Genomic DNA, 22951 nt, shown 5'->3' with positions numbered 1-22951 from the left:
CCATGTCAACTCTTAATCAGCCCGGGTTGCACGTGGAGCTAAGGTGATGCAACAAGCTCCTGAGGAGTAGAAACCTAAATGAAGCAAAAGTTAAGTCAGTAACACATTCGGAGGTCATGAAGTTAAGGATTGTTTAACATATTCAGAAAAATATTTTGAGCGTTTCATTCTTTGTCAGGTAAAAACTGCCCGTAAGTTTCATCCAGTCTTCTACTTGTCACATAGTATGAATTCAGCTTTAACACCCTGCTTTGAATTTCTACTTCTTTGTAAACACTGGGAAAACTCAAATTACAAATAAAGTTTAGAAATGTAAATGAAAGCATGTAAATGAAAACTTTTATATAACTAAAAAAAAACAGACTGGTAGCTGATTAAAGCAGAATTTAAAAGTGGAGTTAAAATTCGGCTATTCAATTACAAATGTTAAAATTCTGCATTTCTGCAGAGGATTAGAAATAAGATAATGTAATAAATTGTTCTGTTGATATTTAATAGAGTTCAGAGCATTCAAATAAAAATGGTGTCTCTGTTGAGGCTCCGCAAAATCTCCTCTCCCACAATTAAAATGCCAAGAATTCAGCAAAAATGTTTAAAACATGTAATTCATGAAATAAAGACATATAAATCTTTAAACATTTTAATTTCTATGGTATTTAACTAACAAACTAAACTACCTCTCTTGTTATTTTTTATTTTTAAAAAAGAAAAATGACAAAATAACTGAATTAAAAACATTTAGTCACTGTCAAAAATATAAACCACAATACACGTTCAAAAAGCTTTTTTCCCGTCTATACAGAAATCCGTAGTGTTGAACAAGTTGGTTTTTTGTTTTAATGGCAACATGAAAAAATCCTTATAGAAATGCAAATCAACAAATTAAAAAAAAACCAAAAACTTTCAAAATCTTTTCCATTAGTATCAACTTGTTTTCACTCAAAACATCTGATATGCAGACTTGTCCTTATGCATTTACAGAGGGATCATTCAAAGCCAGAATACTTCCCAAGTATATTTGGTCTGAATCTACGCAATAGATTAAAAGGCAATAAAATAAACAAACAAACAAACAAAAAAAAGTCTATCACAACATGGTTAAAATAGCTAAATACATCCAACAACTTCACTTGAAAACAATCCCTTGGACAATGAAGGAATGTAGTGCTGGTTCAGCTTTTCTTTATCTGTCTGGCAAAACTAGAACAGACACAAAACTACTTAAGAAAAAAACAAAAAACAAACTTGAATTAGGCAACACATAAATTGAGTCTTTAAATTATATGCAAACCTCTTACATAAAGTCCTACAGTGAGTGTTTTGGCACAAATGCGTCTGTTATTTGAAGTACAACATGAGCACTGTTTTATGTAGACGAATCCAAACAAAAGCTGGATCGTGTTTAGTTGTACTGATATGACAAATTGGCAAATCACAAATAATCAAGACATTTACTATCAGCGAAATATCTGCAAAATGAATCCAATTAAATAAAATTATAAAAAAAACACAACCCTGCATTTTTTAAGGGCAAGTGTATGCAAACATCTTCGTCCCGTCACAAAGCAGTGGTCCACCTTCAGTCAATGTTTTGAAGCTCGTCCAGTCGAAGAAAATGACAATAAAAAGACACGTGCACCAGGATTTGTCCTACTTTTTTCCCCCTCTTTGTTTCAAATTGATACAACAGCATTGTCAGCAGCAGCACTGTCACAACATATCTGCCAACACTAACCTGCAAAATGACTTCACTTATTCTTTTTAACCACAAAAGATCGCCACCCCTACACAACAATACAGACACGTACCTCTGTTCCTTCATCATGTCATAACAGACTCCCTCTGCAGCTATCCTGCTGTACGGATTCTGCTTGTTTGGATATCATTAGATACCAATTACTTTTCTAAATATAAAAGCTGCCACAGATCTTTCGGTCTGATTCTCAAACTCCATATATCTATGGAGTGCTCTATGTGTGTCGCTACGCCCTATTAAAAAATAAAAAAAAAAAAAGGTCCAAAGCAAGAATACTGAATTCAGCAATGTTGTATAAAGTAGGTTTTGTGGCTACAGTTATTTGAAGTTGTTCTTCTAACACGGTCTGACAAAGGGGGGGAAGGGGGGCTTGAAACTCTCTTCATTATAATTTGAAGTATTTGATACATTTCCATAGTTAACATCTCTTATTTGTATGTGTAAGGGAATGAATAACAATGGTAGAATTTTTTTTAAAAAGGCATAAAGTGTGTGGTATTGCTCATACACGAGACTTGTGGAAAGGTCGCAGCATGAATGTGAAGAGTGCTGTGGCTTAATGAGTGAAAATGTGACTTATTGAAAAACAGAAGTGTTGACAGGTATGCTGGGCAGCGTCACATTGTCAGCTGGAGGGCGGTGAGGGAAACTCTGGTTTGTATACATAATTCCATTTTCAGTCCATACAAAGTCCCCTTGAACCGCTGTGTGCTCCTACAAGGTATTATTTTCAGGGGCGAAGAGAGATGCTAGGCCCAAGGGTTCACCGTCCAGTGCATCCTTGTCTGGCTTCGGCTTTTTGAACAGCGAGGGAAGATTCCGGATATGAACCTCCTTCCTAAACTGCTGGCACAGAGCTTTCTGTTGGCAGAGGATGGGGAGAGGAGGTTAAACAGAGCTATCCAGGACCTACAACAAAGAATTTCATTCGACTGTTCAGCACTGTTGAGCTGCTGCACATTTTCTGCTGCCGAGCAGAGAAGATTTACAGCACAGCTACAATCCCAGTGCTGAGTAATGATCTGCAATATCAGGCCAGCTTCTGGTCGCTCCTGAAGAGCAGCCTACGGTAAGAGACAAGCAAAGCACTGCTCTCTAGTGGTTAAATGCAAGAGTTAAATTGGGATTTGTGATGTCGGGAAGAGACGTTTCAGAGTTGTACCGGGTACTGCATAGACTACAAAATCAGACTGGCATCGTGGTAAACTGTAAATAAAATACGGTCTGCACACCAATCAGTCACTACTGTAGATGAAGCTGGCAGTGTGCAAAGCTGATAGAAATAAAAGCTCAACCGGTGTGCACTTTTTTTTTTTTTTTAATCCGTTTTAATTCTCGTCCAGTCAAACATCCTCATTGGGGATGTTTCCATTACAAGAGAAAAGAAACAAAACTTTTTAAAATAGATTTATTAAACTCAACGTGCATTATTATTAGACACAGGTTTCCAAACAACTCTTCAATTTTCTATTATTTTCTTGGACCTTTTAGAGTAAAAAAAAAAAAAAAGAAAAAAAAAGAAAAAAAAAAAAGGTTCATAAACTAACATTGAATAAAGTTTTGTTCCTATGGGAGCCAAGACCCAAAAATAAAAAAAAGATAAAAAAAACTTTTTACTCTGACTTTGAGAAAGCACCAATGTTGGTTCCTGTTAGTTCCTGACACTACAAAGATATTTCAAGCCAGCTAGCTTTACAGTTTTTTTTTACTTTATAACTTGAGTTCAGTTACTGTATTAATTTAATGGTTATTGGTAGAAATCTACGGAAGCCGAGAGCGGCCAGGCTCGCATGTTTGTTTGTTTTTTTTTGTTTGTTTTTTGACACCGTTTCTGTGATACCGGGATAATTTATCTAGTTATCTCGAAACTTTGTTTTCGCAAGATAACAGATTATTCAAATGCAGAATTATGAGGGAGCTGGGAGTCTATCATAGTACCAATGCAGAGAGAAAAACAGCGACTCAAATCAACCTAACATGTCTTTGGACTGTGGGAGGAAGCCGGAAGAGAACCCATGCATACACAGGGAGAACTTACAAACTCCACATAGGTTCCCCCCAGAAACCGACTACTTGTTAATATAAAAGAATCATAAAATTAAAAAGTGTTTCATTGAACGTGTTTGTGGTCTACTGGGAGAATCACAGACCTCCTCCGGGCATTTCTTCACACTTTGGATGCCGCAATCTGGCTCTGAAGGAGCTCTGAGGCAGTCAGTGTTGGCGTTCTGTACTGGGATGCTTCAGTACAGCGACGGACGCAAGCTGATGTCAGATTGAGCAACGCCCACTACTGATCAGTACATCAGATTTTACATCTATCAAGTCAGGTAAAGCGTGAAATTGCGACATGTCTGTTAAGTTTTAGCAATCACACATTGACATAATTATACCCTCCCATCAGCTGTCATGGTGTCTGTGTTTTGATCACTTAACTCAGGTGTCACAAATTTACTTTTGAGCCCACCTTAATCACCTCATTAACAAACTTCAGTTTTATTGAGATAAATTATCCCGTTTTCACAATAAAATGGTCCTCATATTCTTGTGATAAGAAAATTAGTTATCGTGAGTTAACAATTAAAACTGAATAGCCGATAATGGCTGCTATTGGCTTCCGTAGCAACCTACCTCAAATCTTGCATTTCAGTTACAGGATAACTTTCAATCTCCTCTGTAAACACATTTACAGAGAATTGAGGTGTGCAGAGGTTTGGTGTCATTCGTATGTGCATTTGAACAAAATAAATGTAAATTCATTGTGAAGATCCCATTACTTATATTTATTGCATTTTTTTTTTTGTTGTTGTTGCTCCTACTGTGAGCTCTGTGAACACAGTGCTTGAACTGGTAGATTTGGGATAGGGAGGCCAAACTGGAGTGTTGCGTTCACCAAACAAATGAAAATTGTAGCTTTCCACAATCCTTTTAAGCCTGAGAAAAAAAATCATTCCAATATTTCTTGTTAAATATATGCAAAATTAAGTATCTTTTGATAACAGAGAATATGTGCTAGGATGGAGCCCAGAAGGGGCCCCACCCAGTTTTAATAACTGGTTACATGTGGCATTACCCCAACAGTTCCTGCAATGAGCTTCCTGAACTGGTCTTTCCTCTTCTTCTCTCCAGCTTTCTGGGCTTTCGGGTCCATGAGCCTGTGATCATACTGGTCCAGAGCATCAACACTGATGTTTGGGATTTGGGTCATCACAGCTCTCAGCTCCGCATATCGAGGCCGCTAACACAGATTATCAGACAAATGCACAGAGATTAAAAGAAAACATTCTCTGAATCCAAGTTTCTTAAATTAAGCTTCCAATTGAGAAAAATACAGAACTCAAGTATACCTAAAGGCAGTGTTATTTTATTTAATTTTAAAACTTATCTAATAAGTTAATTGAATAAATATTCTACACAAATATAAGCAAAAATAAGAATTCACAGAACTCAGCTTTGCACATGTACCCTGAGACAAGGATTTTTCATAATTTTCCAAAGTCATGATAGATAAAACAATACATTAAATACAAATTTCTAAGAAACGCATATTAAAAACAAGTAGACTAAAAGGCAGATATTAAAAGCAGATTCAACAGACAAGAGTGTCATTAGCCTCACCAGGTTTTCATAGATGAGCATAGCCAGGTAAGAGAGGGCAGAGTTGCAGGCTTCATGCTGCCCATGAACCTGAAGGCCTCTAAGAACACTGGTAAAGAACCATGTAACTGCTTCAGCAAGAAGATTTCCCCCTACCACCTAAAGAGAAGCAGAGTGGATGTGAAATATTTTATACTTTTTCCACCAACTTTTCTAGTACAGATTGAACCAGTTTAAACTACTGTTTAGTAGTTTAAGTTACAATGAACATGGATGTACATAAATATTAAGAAATATGCCAGAATATCTAAATTCAATTACATGTTATATGCATGCACATTAAGAAAATAACATTCAAAGTTCACTGAAGACACTTTTTTTGGTCTTGTAATTATTTATATACCATAATGGCTAAAATAAAAATTGAAATAAACAGGACTCGAGCATGTCCACTGTAAGTCTTTCCAAACCTTTTAAAAAAAAAAAAAAAAAACATGTGCGCACACAATTAAAAAGCACAGCTGTTAAAATACTCACAAGTGCATCAAATTTGAGGCTCAGAGTTTTTCCCACTATTTGATCTTGTGTGGTTAAAAGTTTCAGTGCTGTAATGTGGATTTTGGTCTTTTCGTGGTTTTGTGGAAAATGAGTTTCAAAAGAAAAGTGATATGAAAGTAGAAATGTTTAGCATTAAGTGTGCTACCTGTCGCAGAAGGTTCCAGCAGACCATGGAAGCTGTGCGATGGCAGTTAGTGGTGTCCTTCCACGATAGCGATGTGAAAGATAGCGTCAACAGAGACATGTAGATGTCCTGAGAACGGAAAAGCGTTGAGTGTATATGCAGCATTAAAAATGTGGCTTTCTGAATGTCACATGAGGGGTCCCAGACTGACTTCATGTTTCATCAGGCATTTTCCCAGCTCAGTCAGCTCATCTGCAGGGTGTGCAGGAGACGCCATCTGCACCGAGTCCATCGTCACGTCCTCCTCTGCAAGGGTACATTTCAAGTAAAGTTATACTTTCTCTGACAAAAAAATTAATTTCACAATCATAATTTTACACTCACCATCGATTTCTTCCTTGTTTGCTGCAGGTTCAGGTACCTTTCTGGAAATACAGCTCACAGCTACAAGTGAGAGAAAAGGATAGGTATTATAACCCCATTATAACTCAACTCCCCACTTCATCCCCAGTGTAAAGAGTGAAAGCTAATCAGGCAGTTGTGCAATGCATCCTCAATACCCCAAGCCGTATTTCTTGTGCCTTCTCAATACAGAAAACCAATGCACACATCCAAAAATGAATCTTCACAAAGAAAATAAAAGAAACCTCCAACTTCCATCATGTTTGTGACCAGTATCGCTGAATATCAGACACCAAGTGTGAAAACACCAAGAGATTAAGCTCAACGCAAGGCAACTTTGCAGTTTTTGTTTCTCTGCATGTGTTTGTGAAAAACAGCTCCCCTCATGAGTCAAGACAAGCACAGAGAAATGGGACATCAAAGTACAATTAAATCTAATGTTGCCAGAGCTATTTTAATAAGTTCTGCAGCACTCTGTTGGGATAAATTCAGAGATGAGGTTCCAAATCCTGCTAGAAACAGCAAAATGTAAAATATCACCTCCACTTAAAAAATGATGGTGTATATTAGCACTTTTCAAGTGAGTTCTGAAACAAGTCTTCGATTTTGTGGCTGGCAAAGACACTACCTTACCACATAAATAGGATTACAGACAAATATTACAGAAATCTATTAAGTCAACAAGGAGAGATTTGATGTTTTCTGTCAATTTGAAATGGATAATTGAGAATATCAGCTTGTCCAGCTTAATTTGTCAGTATAATACACAGTAACAAAAGCAAATAACCATCTGTTTTATATTGTCAGTACAGTTCAGTTTGAGGTTTTTATTTTCATCTGCTAAAAATATTCAAACTGCCTCAGACATATATGCTGTGAACGCATGTACCACAAGTGTGAAGTTAACAGAGCTGCTTACCAAGAAGATCCAGGACCTCCCTGGTGAGCAGACGTACCAACTGCTCTTCTAACATCTCCTGGGTCACCTGGGTTTCCTGACAAACCACCTGCTCCTCTTCATCCTCACCACTAAAAAAAAAAACCAAAAAAAAAAAACAGGGTTATCATAACTCCCCAAATTTAAGTGGTTAAAAGACCACTAGCAATAAATGTCTTCATTTAGTTTTTAAACTAAATAATTTTATTAAAATAAACTCCATAAAGATCCAAAGAACAGAGACCACTGTTGCTCTGTCATATACAATGTTAATAATGGACAACTAGACTTTTTAAGAGACCTTTCTAAGTACAGCACAGACACAGACAAACACAGACCACTATAAATTACACAGAAGGAAAAATACTGCTAACAACTGTGTACACAAAACCTGTTCACAAATCCAATTCAGAGTATTCACATTTGATTTACTAGTTTATTAGTACAAAGTTTGCATTTAAGTCTCTATTATACATGAGTAAGAAATATCTTGTATAAAATAGCCAATTTGGCAGTTTGTTTTGCTCTATAAGAGCAGCAACAAGACTAATGTACAGTTGAGACATTATTTTTGCAGAAATCCATTAATATGATTCATATAAACAGCACAGAAAATCCCAGCACTTACAATTACCAGGGCCTACATGAAGGAAAAAAGGTTGAAATACACGATACATCAGAAAATGTATATTGGTATTGATTTGGTGTCTTAAATTGTGAGAGGAGTGACACACTCATGCAGTTAAGTAGTGTGTGGAAGTAATCTTTCACTGAAATGAGTCCAGTCTTCTACATAAAGCTACTAGGGCAAATTAGCAAGTGAATGAGTGATTTCAGACATGTCACTTGTATTGCTGCATTAACATACTTACTATAATACATAAACATTTTATAACAACTTACTTGATTGAAGTCCTCTGATTGATGACCTGCCATTTGTTGTTGAGTCTCTGTAATCGAAGCAGTGGCACAGCATGATGTCTAACAATAAAAACAGTGGCTGATCTCGTTTTTAATGAACTAGTGTCACAGAAAATGATGCTGACCTGCATCATGTAGGTGAACAAAGGGCCCAGCAGAGGGCGCAGTAGACTGTCGTAGTACTCTGGACGACATGAAAGCACCAGCTGCTTCATAAACAGCCGTACACGCTTGTCAAGGAAATTCACCAAATAATTTAAATAAGCAACAGTTTGAATGAGTCTCTGAAAAAGATTGTGTGCACAAAACACAGACTTTGGCTAATAAATGGAAGCAAAAGTGAAAAAGGATATGAATCATTGGACGAAGTCTGTAGTCAGGCACGTGGTCAAGGGAGACAAAAGCAGAGCCAGCTATTCCTTCAGCCAACCTCTCAATAGTGTAGAACTCCTGCTGCAGGGAAGGACCTGCATTCCCCAGCACATGGAAGCTGCAGAAGTAAAAGTATGAGGCAGAATTAAATCTGTACCAGCATGGATGTAAAAGGAGTTTAAATAATCAAACAAAAGTGGGAGTGAAAAAAAAAAAAAAAAAAGAACTGCAGAACGAACCAGTTATCATATAAAGTCCAGAAAAATCCCTGCATGCGCTCCAGGTTGCTTCTGTATACAGGAGAGTCATAAATATCCAGAGAAAACTGAGGGAGACCTGAGAAAAGCACATGTCGAGAAGGTTTATTCATACAGCCTTTTTAAAATAGTGGCTCACAATGGAGTGAGGAAAAAAAAAAAAAAAAAAAAAAAAAAAACACAGCCCATGCAGAAAGTTTATTTTACCAAGAACAACATTTTTCTCATAGTCCATCATTTCGTGAGCTCTGGAGAAGGTCTCACTTAGACGAGCCAGGTTTTCTGGTGTGAACAGACTGTTGTGAGTCCTGCAATGAGCAAGCATACAAGTTTGAGAATGTATGTAAATAGAAAAAAAAAAGAAAAATAATCGTAAACACAAGCAAGTCCCAAAATGTGAATTCAGAATTCAGAACTTGTTATACACAACTAATCCAAAATGAAGTAATTATGGTAAGCCTCAAGTGCTGACTTGTAGCTTCAAATGGTTCAACTTATGCGTCGAGTTTCAAAATTTTAAACTTGGGCCGCTCGTTTCAAATCCAATATAAAGGCGTACAAAGGTCAAATTTCAAAACAAGGTGTCATCGTTTACACATTTACAGAAGTAACTGCGAAAAGGAATAAGCGCACCTTATCAAAGCCAGTAAGTTGGGTAGAAAGGCCAAAAACTGGGCTGCGCAGGGGTTCCTGTACATGGGGGCTCCATCAGGAGTGTATCCCACAACAAAGCCACCAACTTTGGCTTCTTCTGGGTCTGCAGGCCAGCGTGAGCGCTTCACTACCACCAGCATGGCATTGAGGCAGAAGCTCAGCTTGAAGAAAGAACAAAATATATTTTATAGCAGATGTTACGAGACTGCTCTATGGAAAACATTATTACTACATTGATACACTAACTAATAAAACAAATATTTCTGACAGCTGACATCAATTTTTTTTAAACTGTTCAAAAATTTCCTGAAAAACAAACCACAGAAGACGAAGACAGGAACATCCCCACTGACTAAGCAGAATCTGTGTTTAGGATGCTGCCAGGCTCAATGTCACAGAGTAAACATGCTCAAATTAAGTAAGTAAAAACATGCTTGCATTAAGTTAAATCCAACAAATTCTTTTAAGCTTTGAGGCTTGATAATTAAACTTAACTATATTTCAAGAATGAAAAAAAGTACACATTAATCTCATATTGCATATCCTCCCCAAACAGTCTCACTAAAGACTTACTCGCCCTCTGTTAAGTCCTGCTGTGTCAACATCTTCATTCTGCTCAGTGACCACCTGATCAGCACCGATAAAAGTGAGAAACTTAGCAGGGTCCCACAGCACACTGAAACACAACAAGGACATAAAAACAATCATCTTTCATGATTTCAAACCGCATCATGTGAAATTCCAGGAAATTATTTCACACACCTCCTAACTTCCTCCGAGGTCCACTCTGTGACCACAGATGCCATCAGTTCATTTAGAAAAGCTTTTTGCTTTTCAAAGTCTTTGAACTGGTTACTGATGAGCACCAGAGCTTCCATCAGTGAACATTTCTCCATGTATGTCGGTGTGGAGTCACTTGAAAACAATTCCTTCACATGACTGTAAAACATGTCAAAGCAAGGCTGTGGGGGGAAAAAAAAAAAAAAGATATTTATTCCCATGTACACACCTAATGCCATAATAATTTAGCTGGGTGAGAAGACTATTACCAATATAAACTGTGGGTAATCTCTGCAAATTTTTATGATGGAAGAGCCGGCATGCCTCCTCAAGTTCTTTACAGCTCGTGTCCGAGGTACCTGAAAACATCAGTGGGAGATTTTTTGTTGGTATAAAAAAAAAAGATGAATAAATATGATATGGTTATAGATGAATGGTTATGTAAAATATGTTTCTGTGATGACAACTTACTTTTTTTTCTTGATCAAAATCAAATGTGATGGATTTGAACAGCTGTGGGGCCAAAACAGTAAGAGTGTATGTTAATCAGCAGTTACTAAAGGAAGCTTCATAAAACTTGGTAATGAAATAGTGGACAACATAATAAAAACAAACAGACCGCACTTTTACAAAAGGGGCCAGGTAAAAATGTTGAGTTATAATTTGAACATAAGTCAAGAACTGAAGCAACAACTTGTTTTAGAGAAATATGGACAGAAACAATAAGCCATGCAGGACCGATAGACCCCAAAGAAAAAATTTTAACTAATAAAATGACTTCATCTGACCTTGTGGAGGACCTGTGGCAGGAACTGAGGTCTACGAGTGGCAAATGGAAAGAGGGCTGAAATGTTTGTGAGCACACAGGACAGGATAAGCGGGTCTTTGGTGTCATAGTCCAGCACAGCCTGCAGCAGCTCCATGCTCTGATCTATCGGCAACCTCTACACATTTTGTGGCAGGAGGAGGACAAATTTTGACGTTTGTAAAATAAAGAAAAAATAATGCTAATTATACTAACAGTTTTTCTCAGTTATGCATTTTGCCTATTAATTTGACTTGTAATAATGTCTGTTACCTCCTCCTCTACATTTCTAAATATCTGTGAGACCACACACTCCACAAAGACCGCCATGGCATCCCACTGGATGACTGATGGAGACAAGAGCGAACAGAGGCCCTCTGCAGACTTTACTGGAGAGATACAAGATGACAAGTTGAATCATTGGATATAAAAAAAATTAATGGCCATCAAGAAATTCTTTATTTTGTTTTCACTTAACATAAAGTCCTTATTAAAAAAATACAAATATAAAATATCAAAACTACATTTTCTGAGGCTGAGCAGAAAAGCAAAAAGGATGTAAAACAGTGAAACTGTGAATATGTTAAGATTTAAATCCCTTACAAGTGGCGTTTCCAGGATCAATTGGGCTGGCGATCTGAAACTGTAACCACTCTGCAGCTGTCTGGAAAGCCTCCAGAGGAACAATGCGACTTGCGCTCCTCAAAACGTCTCCCTGCTGCGCCCGGAAAGCTGTGAGGCATCAAAGCATCATTTAAAAAAAATTTTATCAAATAATTCTGAAGCCTAAAATAATTATAGAGATTCTAACTGACATTAACAAGCGTCTTTAACACTTACAGCTAAAGAAAGAGTAGAAGTCTTCATCGCTGTCGAAGTCCACCCGGGAGTATTCACAACTTGGGTTATCATGTCTGGAAGGAAACCCAGTCTGGAGGGGGAGAGAGGAAAAAAAAAAATCTAGTATCCATTTGGTCTTGATTCACCATGGGAATGTCGTCATTCATAGCAATGGCTCACCTTGACTAAGCTGGTCATAGATGTTTTGAGGTATTTGATGGCCATCTCCACAACAACAGCATCTTTTGACAAGGTCTCATGTCTGAACAAAGCTCCCCACGTTGGCAGAGTGCAGGATTTTAAAAACTGAAGAAAAATAATATAACTAAGGGAGTAAATCAAAACATGATTCACACTCATATCAGCACTTCCAATCACAAAGGCACTTGGAGGAGATAGCTTCATTTTACCATCATCTTACCTGACTGGAATGTGTAGTAAAGGCTAATAATGCTTCTGTGTACTTGCTGAGATTTCCGGGTACTTCAACCTTTACATCTGAACCCTGCAGAGATCATACATAAATAATCAGCTAAAAAAAAGAGCCTCAGATTTCATCAAATCTAATGTTAAAGACAAAAAACATGACCCAGATTTTTACCAAAAATTCTCTATACTTTTAGCTCCAGAATAAGACTAAAAAGCAGACATTCACAGAAAAAAAAAGCAGCCAGGTCTCAATGAAAAGATGGGTGCATACTTTAGCTGCAATCATACAAACTCCCTATGTAGTACCTTTCAACACCAACAGCTCAACTACAGTACAAAACTATGAACCACACACTACTCCATTTACTTGGAATACGGACTGTTACTTTGTCAGATGCTCCATGACTCATATTTGACTAGTGACATCTCTAGGACATTGTCCTGACACCTCTCCCTAGGTACTTTATGGGATTCAGGTCTGGATGTCACTGATAACCCCTTCAAAACTCTCCAGCACTTTGTATTAAACCATTTCTGGGTGTGTTTTTTTCACTAAGCTTTTGGTCATTGTCCTGCTGTCAGACTTATGACTCCTGACAGACACCAAGCTTTCTGAAACTGGGCCCTAGAATTCTTTCTTAGTCTTCAGATTTCATAATGCCATAAACACAAGAAATGTCAAGAAAATCAAACGCTTGAAGACGAAAAGTCCTCCTTAAACATCAGTGAAACTCCATTTGTTCCATCCTTGGAAACTCTCATTTCACTTTCACTGTAAATAGTTAAATTGGTGGATGTTTTTAAATTTATCTTTTAAACAATTTTCCCCTGCAATCTTTGATTAGTTCTTGTCCTTCATCTACACCCATAGAGATGAACTACAGGATACGAGCTGTAAACTTCTTGACAATGTTGGACACAGGTAAATGAATATGTCTGATCTCTTGTAACCTTCAGATTATTGACGCTCATCAATAAATTTGATTCTCATTTTCTTGGACAATTCTCTGCTTTTGCTTCTTTTCCCAGAGCTTAGTGTGAAACACAAAGCCAGGACACAAAACCATTTACCACTCCAAAAGTCCCTTGTTTCTAGGGAAAAGTCTCTGCGGTAGAAACCCAACTATAGATTCATGACTGGCCTCTTGATAACAAACTCACCACTAATGAGCAGAGCTGGAATCCCAGAGCACACAGGACCTGACAGAGCCTCTTCAGAAAGACGTAACGCCGCTCCACCACCTCCACCACTCTGGAGATACACAGACAGGACCACGGTGTTATTCACGACCAGGATTGCTGAATAAACTTACAGCCATCTGTTTAATACTTAGAAGACATGTCACAGTACTTACGATGAATCCGTGGAATTCGTACATATTGCCAGTTCATCTGCCGACCTGCAGCCACACACACAACCCATTAAATAGCAGTGAATGGTGAGTTGAAGCCTATATGGAGTGATGATGGAGAAAAGCAGCTGTACTCACTGGGCTGCAGAGAGGATGTAGTGGATTGCAACGTCATTAAACAGCAGCATGAACGGCTTCCTCTCCTCCAGTTTGCCCTGAAGCACATGAACATGAAAGACCGAGTATAGCATTTTACTTTTAACTTTAGTTTCAAGTGAAAAAAAATATTTTGGGGGTTTCATTATTCTGCAGGGTCTCTCAAAACAATATGAATATATGCTGTACAAATGTGTCTATAACTAATAATTCATTCAAGAGTTCACAGGAATATGCCACAGCTCAACAGCTGTTCCAATCCAAACCAAATATTCTACTGTAGGGCTGCTTATATAAGGGATATTACATTTGTTGAGCAGTTGAATGAATTTGTAAGAATAATAAAAAAAAAAAAATCTAATTAAATAAATAAAAGAAAAAGATTTGTTTAAGAATTCAGTATAAAATATGAGTTGGCTTCCCACCTCTAAGCTAAAACTTATGAGTTATAAATGGCCACATAGTGGCGCTGTTGCTCTGAATCACAACACAGAGCCATCATGATAATGGACACTTGCAGATGAAAGTGGACAAATGGACGTTGTGACATCAGGAATTAGATTACGATTCGTGGTTTTGAAGCCTGAAGTTCAGTAGAAGAGTCTTTTTCACTTAGGAATCCTCCTAACGGAGTTAAAAGACCTGAAAGTATCTGATAATAAGACATGATAAGAGCTGGTTAAATTCTCTGCTCGCTTCCATGCTTCCTTTATCATCTCCCTCAGCATAGGAGACACTGGGGCATCCATCTCCTATGGAAAGGATATAATTCCATCCTATAATTCCTTGCATCCGCAACAATTACAATGACAAGACATTATTTTCCTACAATGGGACTACCCACAATTGATGTAACTATGAAGACAAGAGGCTGAGCAGCCTGTGGCAAAAACATGTTATTGTGCCTTTTTCTTGGCTTTTTTTTTTTTTTAACTATCAACCTTGTAGATAACATAAGTTCCTATCTTTTTACTCAAGACACATTTAATAATTAATAGCCTTTGATAAAAACATATCAGGCAAAGTACTTAATGGAATTCCTTTGGAATATTTTTGGTGCAGCTGTAGATTTAGCACTACAGACCCATATCACAGCTTAGCATTCAGCTTGGCTGGATTTTCACTGCAGTGCAATGATCTTTTCATAAGTTTAAGATTTCTTCCAACAACTTTTCCATGCACTGTAACATTTTCCAGTCACACCAAGGAAAGATAAGAAGTGATTACTCTGTTAGACTGTTGTGTTCTAAGTCCTGTTATTACAGTATGCTATTTTTTTCTAGTCTAAATATGAACATATGTCTATGATGGGATTTAAATATGTAATTTGTTTGGGTTTTTGGTATATAACAGACGTTTGTTTAGACACTCCTCTCTAAAAAATTATTGTGTCACAACCGGTAAGCTGGTGAATTGTTTTTTGTTAGCCAATTGTCAGATGGTTTGATGTGGGGCAAAATATGATCTTTTGATGACTTTCGATCTTGCAAAAAAAATTATCTTCATTAAGTTTAATTTAGTTTGAAGGTTATTTGAAATGATTGATTTCAGTTCATATTTAAAAAAAATATATATATTTTTTTTTAAACAAGAAGTTTGAACGTGTGTATTATAGTAGCTTGTCATCACTTGTTCATGCTACCCACAGCCTTTTTTCTAATTAATTTGGAAGAACAGTACACAGACTACTCAACCAATTCCCTAGAGTTCCACCATATTTGTCTTTTTGGAGCAGAAGTATGGAGCTTCAGTGATCCTTGTAAACTGACAGGACAAAATGTGCATTTTTGATGACAAATAATTTATTTAAATAATGAAATTGTTTTAAAAAGGACCACCAGCACACTGATCAGAGACAATGATTCGAGCTAATGGCACCATGGTGACTTTTAGGACAAAAAGAAATGCTAGTATTTAAAGAAAATGTTGTTTTTTTTTTAATAGGAGGTCTGAGGGCCTAATGGAGCCAAATATGTTTTAAAGTTTGTTTTAAGACATTTCGGCATCAGCTTCACATCTGTTCTTCATGACTTTGTCTCATTCCCTCCCATCTACTGAGTATGACCATGATTCATTCCTGACAGATCCCATGAATAAAATAGTTTTAACATTTAATCTAATCCGCACATTATAATCAGCACAATCTTTTCTGCAACTCACCTTACGGCTTAAAGCAATGAGCAGACACTCTGAGGCCTCCAGCTGCAGCTCTGGTTCACTCAGCAGCAGACACAACATCTCCAACAGCTGACAGTTTCCAGAGGTGATGTGCACCAGAGACACCCAGTCTATGTAGCCTGCGAGCGTATTCAGTGCAGCCACAGCAACTCGACAATGTGCTCTGGCCTGTGTGGACAAAAAAAGAAGTGGAAAAGAAGACACAGTGACACCAGAACAGCCATTAGGTTGTTAGGAGGTGCATTTTAGAGCACAGATAAATGTTTACTCACCTTTACTTCATGTCCAGATAACCCTTTCTGGGTGTCCAAAAAAAAAAAGAAGACAACTGTTCAGGTCATTTGCAGCTGAATTACTACCTTTAAAATATGAATACTATTTTTAGGACAAACTGACCACTTTGCGATAGTCTTCAACATTAATATGCAGAATGGCCAGGAGGAAACTGAAGATGCTGTCCATGTTTTGGGTGAGTGTCTGTTGGATGTCTCTGCGTCGTTGGATGGGCAGGGTCTGGAAGGTGATCACGTCCTCTGCCAGCCTCAGAAGTATCAACATGACTAGCTCTGTCTGGGCTTCCTGTTTTATATCATTTATCAAGATGTCACTTTGTAAACTGAACAACTTTATTCTTAATGCATTTTTGTCAAAAACTGATTTAGAAAAGTTAAGAAAATGCTGTCTTAAAATAAAAAAGGTCTTGTTTAGGCTCATAATTGAATGATGATATCTGCTCTATTTGCAACCAAGTTTATGTGATGAAGTCACATGTAAATAAGTATGACTAACCCCCCACTGGAAGTTATTTGCATAAAGGTTATTACATAATCCTATTCAAATTTAATGCATCCTGACCAAGGAAAAAAGTGACATTTCCTGAACTACACATTAGGTCACTCACCCCTTGGCTAGTCAAAGCTTCCATTTCCTTCAGCATGTCTGGCCAGTGTTGAGGCCATTCTCTCTTTATCATTTCCACTATGATTCGTGACAGGGCATCTTTGACGTGGCTCTCCTCTTCCAGAATAGAATGAGTACCCTGAGAAAACACAGTCATGGGTATAAACACAAACAATTCAATCTAAATTTTATCAGAACAATAAGTTCCAAATAATCCCAGTACCCTCATACCTACATTTGATAATAGCTGCATAGCACATTCTTTTATCTGGACTTTCTCTTGTTGTTGCATGTTGTTCCATCTGAACCTGCAAGAAAAGTATTGTAAACTATACAACTCTTTAGTGCTATGTTTTGATATGTTTTAAATTTATTTAGCTAGTGTGACACTCACTTGATCACGTGCTCCAGTATTTGCAAACCAAAGTGTCTCACGACAGCTGGCTGAGTTTTGTCGGCTAATTGTAAGCCACATGGGACGCAGAGGGAGCTTGTCTCTTTAAACTCTTCGCAAAACTGTTTTGAAAGATTAGCCTTGTTACGTTACGTTATAGACAGCTTGATCAATTACGCATTGTAAGCCAATAAAATAACTTCTGAATCAAAAAGGGTATCACCATACACGTGTAAGGTATCAGACAACGGACAGTAAACATTACAGCATGTGAATAGCATAAAGCTAACTCTGACACTTGCTAGTCAAGCTAGGAATTCTGTTGCCATTGGACTTGGCAACATAACGTCAGCTTTCCTCGTTAAACAGACTTCAATTTTTAACCCCCACGAGTTGTTGTTTTATGAATGGATAAATGTGAATCAATAGTGGGTGAGGTGATGTGCATGGCATACTCGGCTAGCTCGCCGTGTATCCAACCAGCTTAATTGCATATTCAGTTCATGTAAATAAACATTAACTGCTGTTACCATTACGATGCTGGTTAATAATGATCATTTATTCGGCTACGCTATAATATCATTTCACGCTCACAACAGCATCAATAAATAACAAGTTCGGCTAACTAGCAGCTAGCTAGCAACCGGCAACGCTGCTACCTTTAGGGCCTCCAGTCGGTAAATTTGGCTTGTTTCTGCATCCATCATCACAATCACAGCTTTCATTAGCTGTTCGCACATGGCAGCCACCTGGTCAGCCATGACTTCAGGTAGTGTCCGTCTGTTAAAACGAATGCAAGCAACTCCCTTATGCAAAACACCTGTACTGCACTACTGTGAGCTGCGCACGGACAGGGACGTACCAACGTCGGTCAACGTGCACAAAACGTGCTACTTCGAGTCGCTTTGAGCCCGTTGGCTTGCCGTTGAAAGGGAATTCTGGACGTTGTAGGCGAAGAGTAGCTTTTTAAAGATCGTCTATGAACAGACATAGAAATCACACCTGATTTTCTTCATTAGGTATGAAACTAAAAGGAATGCATTTCAGTCATGGTTTATTTGAACATTACCATTCTCAGCCAGGCAGGGACTTTTGCTGTCATGTTAACACACTTTTTAGAATTCAGCATTAGAAATTTAAAGATGCATTCACTGTTTTTCAAACCAGTCTTAAAACATTATAAACTCAGCTCAAAAAGTAAGAAAATTGTTCTTTGGTGGAGTATTTATTTGCTGTAACAACCTATCTTGGCAACAAATCTTGGCAATAAAGCCTGCTTATTTCCATTTTAAATTGTGCCACACTTTTAAGGAAAATGCATTTATGGGATGAGCAGCAGAGTTAAGTGGTTGGTGGGTCCATTAAAAACTTGCCAAATCTTCTCTGCCATATCAAACGGCTTATTCTGCTTTTGATCCTTGTTTTGTGTCATTTATTTAATTGGATGATTGAAGTCTGAAGAAACAAGACATACTGGCAATGTATTCATTTTACAAACAAGGGTGTCAGTACCATGTGGAAGATTCATAACAGCCACAAGCAGCCTGGCACCTCCTCCTCATTCGGGATGGTATCACATTCTTCAATCAGCATTTGCCACAAATCAGTCGAAGTAGTTGTGTTGGTCACTCTGCCATAAACAGCAAGCCCAAGCTGATCCCACAAGAGTGAAAAGGGTTCAAACCAGGATTTCAGGCAGGTCATTCCATCCTTTCCAATCCCAAATTCTGGAAGCAGTTTCTGGTAAACCCTGCTCTGTGGGGATGAGCGTTATCATCTTGGAGGATAGGATTGCCTCCAATGCCTTTTTTTCCAGTGAGGGAGATGACGCCCTACACCATTCAGACAGCTTCCATCAAAAGCTGTTAACCTATTGGTGCACCAGTCAGCATAGTGTTCTCTGCTTATACTTCACACTTTGACCCTATGATTCAACTGCTATAGACAAAATCTGGACACATCACTGAACATAATGGTTCCTAGCATGTTTAGGTTCCAGTGCACATGTTGCCAACACCAGTGCAAACAGGCCAGACAGTGAAGGGCAGTCAAGAACATAATAAACTGTCGCTATTATCTGCTTTGGCTTGGCTGATGGTTTAGCTGTGGAGACCAGCTTTGTGCAATATATGCTAAGTGTATGCCTTCAGCTGTTGGTTAAAAAAAAGTACTGAGATTCATTAGGATGGCCTCTGATGTGTTTGGACCTTCAGCAGTAGTTGGTAAAAAGGGCGATACCATGCAGTCAGTAGAGAACTTTTCAACAATAGGGAATAAAAATACAACTGAAGAAATTCCACAAAACAAAAAACATTGTCTGCATTATGGAGAAGCCAGGTCACATACTGAAATTATTAACACTTAACCAGAGTGTTGGGAGTGCATCCTCTGCAATCCAGGTCAAGCTGATTCCACATTCTTGAATAAAAGGCAATAGGATTTTCATTTATTTATTTTGATATGTTGTGAGACGTATTTCACTTCTCTCTGAGAGATTCATTCAGTTCTATCTGACTGATAGGGAGTTTCAGGTTGAAGTGGTTGCCGGCACCTTTTCACTTTAAGAAGAGAGCAATAATTGAGAATTTTAGGTATTTGCTCCCTAGCATGTCAAATATAACCTTGACTTTCCTCTCCAGATGGATCTTGTGATCAAAACACCTCACATGCTCGTCAGCCAAACAACTTATTGGTGAAAAAGACATTAATGTAGTACTATGTGACTATTCATAGACAATCTTTAAATATTCATCAAAGAAACACAAGATGACATTATTGGACTAGACAAGGAAAAGAAAGAGAGAAAAGGACACAGCATGAGCTAAAACAAGAGTCAACATCAGACTGATTTTACTGGCTAAAAAGAGCACAGAGTAGAGGTAGGATGCAAGATGGATATGGAATTAGCCATTGTTAGGTCTAACTGAGAAAATCTAAAGTTCAGTAGTGCAGGTTTACAAGATGGATGAATAGGTGATGGTGCACATGTGCCTTCAGTTGCCCTCAAAATATAAAATTAGATCTGAAAAAGCCTCTTGGATGAGTGATGAAACATCTTCAAGAACCAAGAATAGAAGTCTAGTTACCTTTAATTCAAGCAGTTGAGATTAAAAACCAGAGTAGCAGCAAGTATGTCTCCCAACCTCAAAGATCTAGAAATGTTGCCCAGGAAGAGTGATCAAAAGCCTTATGTACTCCTATTTGAATCTAGATAATCCAAACATCCTTTCAAACGGAAGGGACATTCATTTGTAAGATGTCTTCATATTCAGTTTGCCAGGACTCCACCTACTTTAAGCTTACCCTCCAACTTGTCAATTACAAGCAGAGTGAGACCTCTTACTCTGGACCGATTCACCTCTAAAATTAATTCTTTATTCCACTAAGTTTAACTTACTTCTAACTTGCTCTGTTTTATTGACTATGCCCTTGCCTCAAGGTACATTTTTACAGGAAATTAGCCTTAATATCTGTGCGTTTTCTTGCTCACATTGGACTGTTTTGACCTGTGGGGGTGTTTTCTGCTCCAGAGCGAAGTGGAGGCGGAGCCTGAATTCCAAAATGGATTGAGCTTCCTCTCGCTACGTCACTCTGGGATAGGCTGCGAGCTCTTGAGCAACGCTGTCAGTCAACGGGTTTCGAGCTGATTACCTACGCTCTCTCTTGTAAGTAAAAGCTTTGGAAAACACATTATTATTCCCTCTGTTTTATTAGTTTAGCTTATATTTGTGCGTTATTGTCGAACCAATGGGATTTTGTCCTTCCTCGCACACATAAGTAGCTGTTTTAAAGTTAAGCGATGCTCATTGAACTGCAACGGAAAGTTTCTGCCGTAAAGGCCCTGTTATTGGTAGCAACAGGTCCACAACACGGGATGCTATTAACATTAATATGTTTTATATTTTTACGTTTCTTAGTCGAACTGAGGAGAATAACATTGTGCTTTGTTTTTTAACGCAGGACTGGAACCCCCAAGCCGGAGAAAGTAGCCTTGCCTGTCGTCAGGTTTAGGCTCCGGGATTAAAGTGGTCGCCAGTCTCACCGCTTTCGTCGAAACTACCAGTTGGGATTCATGCTGTGTTGCTTAGCTAAATGCGGTACGAAGCTAAAATGATGCCGGTGAGTTGGTTTTATTTACAAAAGTTTGAACGTTGTCTTGTAGTAAAATGTGTTTTTAGAATGTTATCGCCACACGAACACGGCGTTGTGAATCTTTTGTACATTTAAATTGACGTGGCAAGTTGACTTTGTTCCATGACTGCGTCAACACAGGCTTGGTATGGAAGTTTTTACCCTGACCACGATCGGGGCTTGTAGGTTATACCGAATGACGTAATGTATCTGCTTAGAGGCACCTGCGTAATATCACACATAACGATTTCCTATATCTACACTACAACTCCAACGTATCATCTTGCGTTAAAATTCCGTGTTATATCCACATATCCAGTTGGGACATCTTACCTGGAAAAATTAACTTAACGCTACCTGCAGATGCATTCATTACGCTCACTTTACACACATATCTACCCTATCTCAGGACACACTTCAAGCAGGAGGCACTTGCCAAGTCTTACTGGCACAAGCTAACCTCAGCTCTGGACTCCTGCCGTGTCATCACCATCATGCTCTTCATCTTCAGAGGTTCATTGCTTTTGCTGCAGTGCACGGCTCAATCTCTCAGCACTTCCTTGATTCATGTACAGAGGGCACGGACATTGGTCTGTTTGCCTGCTCACTGTAGAGAAATGGAGCCTGAAACTTAAACTAGTATTAAGTACAAATTAAACCAAGCAAAAATTATGTCTTTAATTTATTTACCCATATTTATAATTGCAAATCAACATTTGTTATCACTTAATGACTTGGTGCATAATAGTGAAAGGTGCCAGTCACGATTTGTAGATGTACATTGTATAGGCTGGTGTTCAACTTGCAACAAATTGTTGTGCAAATGAGTAAATTCTCACGTTTTAGAAGCTTGAATCAGACAGTGTTAGGCTTTTTTACGGGTTAATCCGACTTAAAGGATTAATTTGTTATCGGAATAGTTTTCAGTTAATTTTCAGTTGATTGCCTGATGACTTAAAAAGTTCCTTGTTTGTAAAGTTTGTGGCTTTTAGCACAAGTTGCTTGAAATCTTAGCTAATACAGGAAAGCACAGCTTGTAATTAAGATTATTGCTGCTGTGTATATTTTCCTTCAGCCTCTGTATTTAACTTGGATGTGCTTGTAACAAGCAAGATAACAATGACTTTTTATATTGATGTAAACAACTGATGAAAAATTCTCTATAAATTTGTGTTTACGTTCTGTTTGTGCTGATGTTGCCCCTTCTCAGACCTCATCATCCAGTAAAACAGCTCGATCACTAAATTAATCGTCTTAGCAGTGGAGATAGAGATGTATTTGGATGATTCCTGTCTGGTTTATGACCCCAGTCTGTTGTTGGCATGTAGTCATTTATTATCAGCAAGCTTGGCTCTCATGGACATGGATATGAATTGTCATCCTTAAGAAGTAGATTTGTTCTGTTATC

At 38.0% G+C, this 22951-nt stretch overlaps 2 protein-coding genes across 4 annotated transcripts in view; one reads left to right on the top strand and one right to left on the bottom strand.

The window, feature by feature from the left end:
• Positions 1-626: 626 nt before the first annotated feature.
• Positions 627-18296, bottom strand: LOC121656018 (exportin-5). The gene is made up of 33 exons (XM_042010976.1): positions 18072-18296; positions 17413-17534; positions 17254-17326; positions 17020-17157; positions 16515-16697; positions 16391-16417; positions 16101-16286; positions 13923-13999; positions 13788-13832; positions 13594-13684; positions 12425-12508; positions 12184-12309; positions 12004-12094; positions 11767-11895; positions 11437-11552; positions 11147-11302; positions 10830-10871; positions 10628-10717; positions 10341-10540; positions 10152-10254; positions 9558-9739; positions 9132-9232; positions 8907-9003; positions 8649-8785; positions 8421-8518; positions 8278-8324; positions 7357-7466; positions 6420-6479; positions 6247-6341; positions 6057-6164; positions 5375-5512; positions 4830-4994; positions 627-2617 (listed from the first exon to the last, which is right to left on the bottom strand). Exons 1-33 carry the CDS (start codon positions 18171-18173, stop codon positions 2471-2473), a joined length of 3666 nt encoding a protein of 1221 aa, XP_041866910.1. The 5' UTR covers positions 18174-18296; the 3' UTR covers positions 627-2470.
• A 2674-nt stretch (positions 18297-20970) lies between these two features.
• LOC121656019 (apoptosis-stimulating of p53 protein 2-like) overlaps positions 20971-22951 on the top strand; it is a 28175-nt gene continuing 26194 nt past the window's right edge. For all 3 annotated transcript variants that reach the window (XM_042010979.1, XM_042010978.1, XM_042010977.1), the window contains exons 1-2: positions 20971-21077; positions 21373-21531. In XM_042010979.1, the coding sequence (XP_041866913.1) occupies positions 21505-21531 (27 nt within the window). In that variant the 5' untranslated portion in view covers positions 20971-21077; positions 21373-21504. The remainder of the gene's footprint in view (positions 21078-21372; positions 21532-22951) is intronic.

Source organism: Melanotaenia boesemani, chromosome 16 (genome assembly GCF_017639745.1).
Source record: "Melanotaenia boesemani isolate fMelBoe1 chromosome 16, fMelBoe1.pri, whole genome shotgun sequence".
In the NCBI taxonomy this organism is placed as follows: domain Eukaryota; kingdom Metazoa; phylum Chordata; class Actinopteri; order Atheriniformes; family Melanotaeniidae; genus Melanotaenia; species Melanotaenia boesemani.
This window is presented reverse-complemented; position numbering and strand designations above follow the sequence as displayed.

Excerpts from the sequence above, each read along its gene's own strand:
- LOC121656018 (XM_042010976.1), bottom strand. The coding sequence starts at position 18,173 with ATGGCTGACCAGGTGGCTGCCATGTGCGAACAGCTAATGAAAGCTGTG. Across the intron at positions 12,310-12,424 it reads TTACTACACATTCCAGTCAG|TTTTTAAAATCCTGCACTCT; the intron begins GTAAGATGATGG and ends ATTTTTCTTCAG. Across the intron at positions 9,233-9,557 it reads AACTTACTGGCTTTGATAAG|GACTCACAACAGTCTGTTCA; the intron begins GTGCGCTTATTC and ends TGCTCATTGCAG.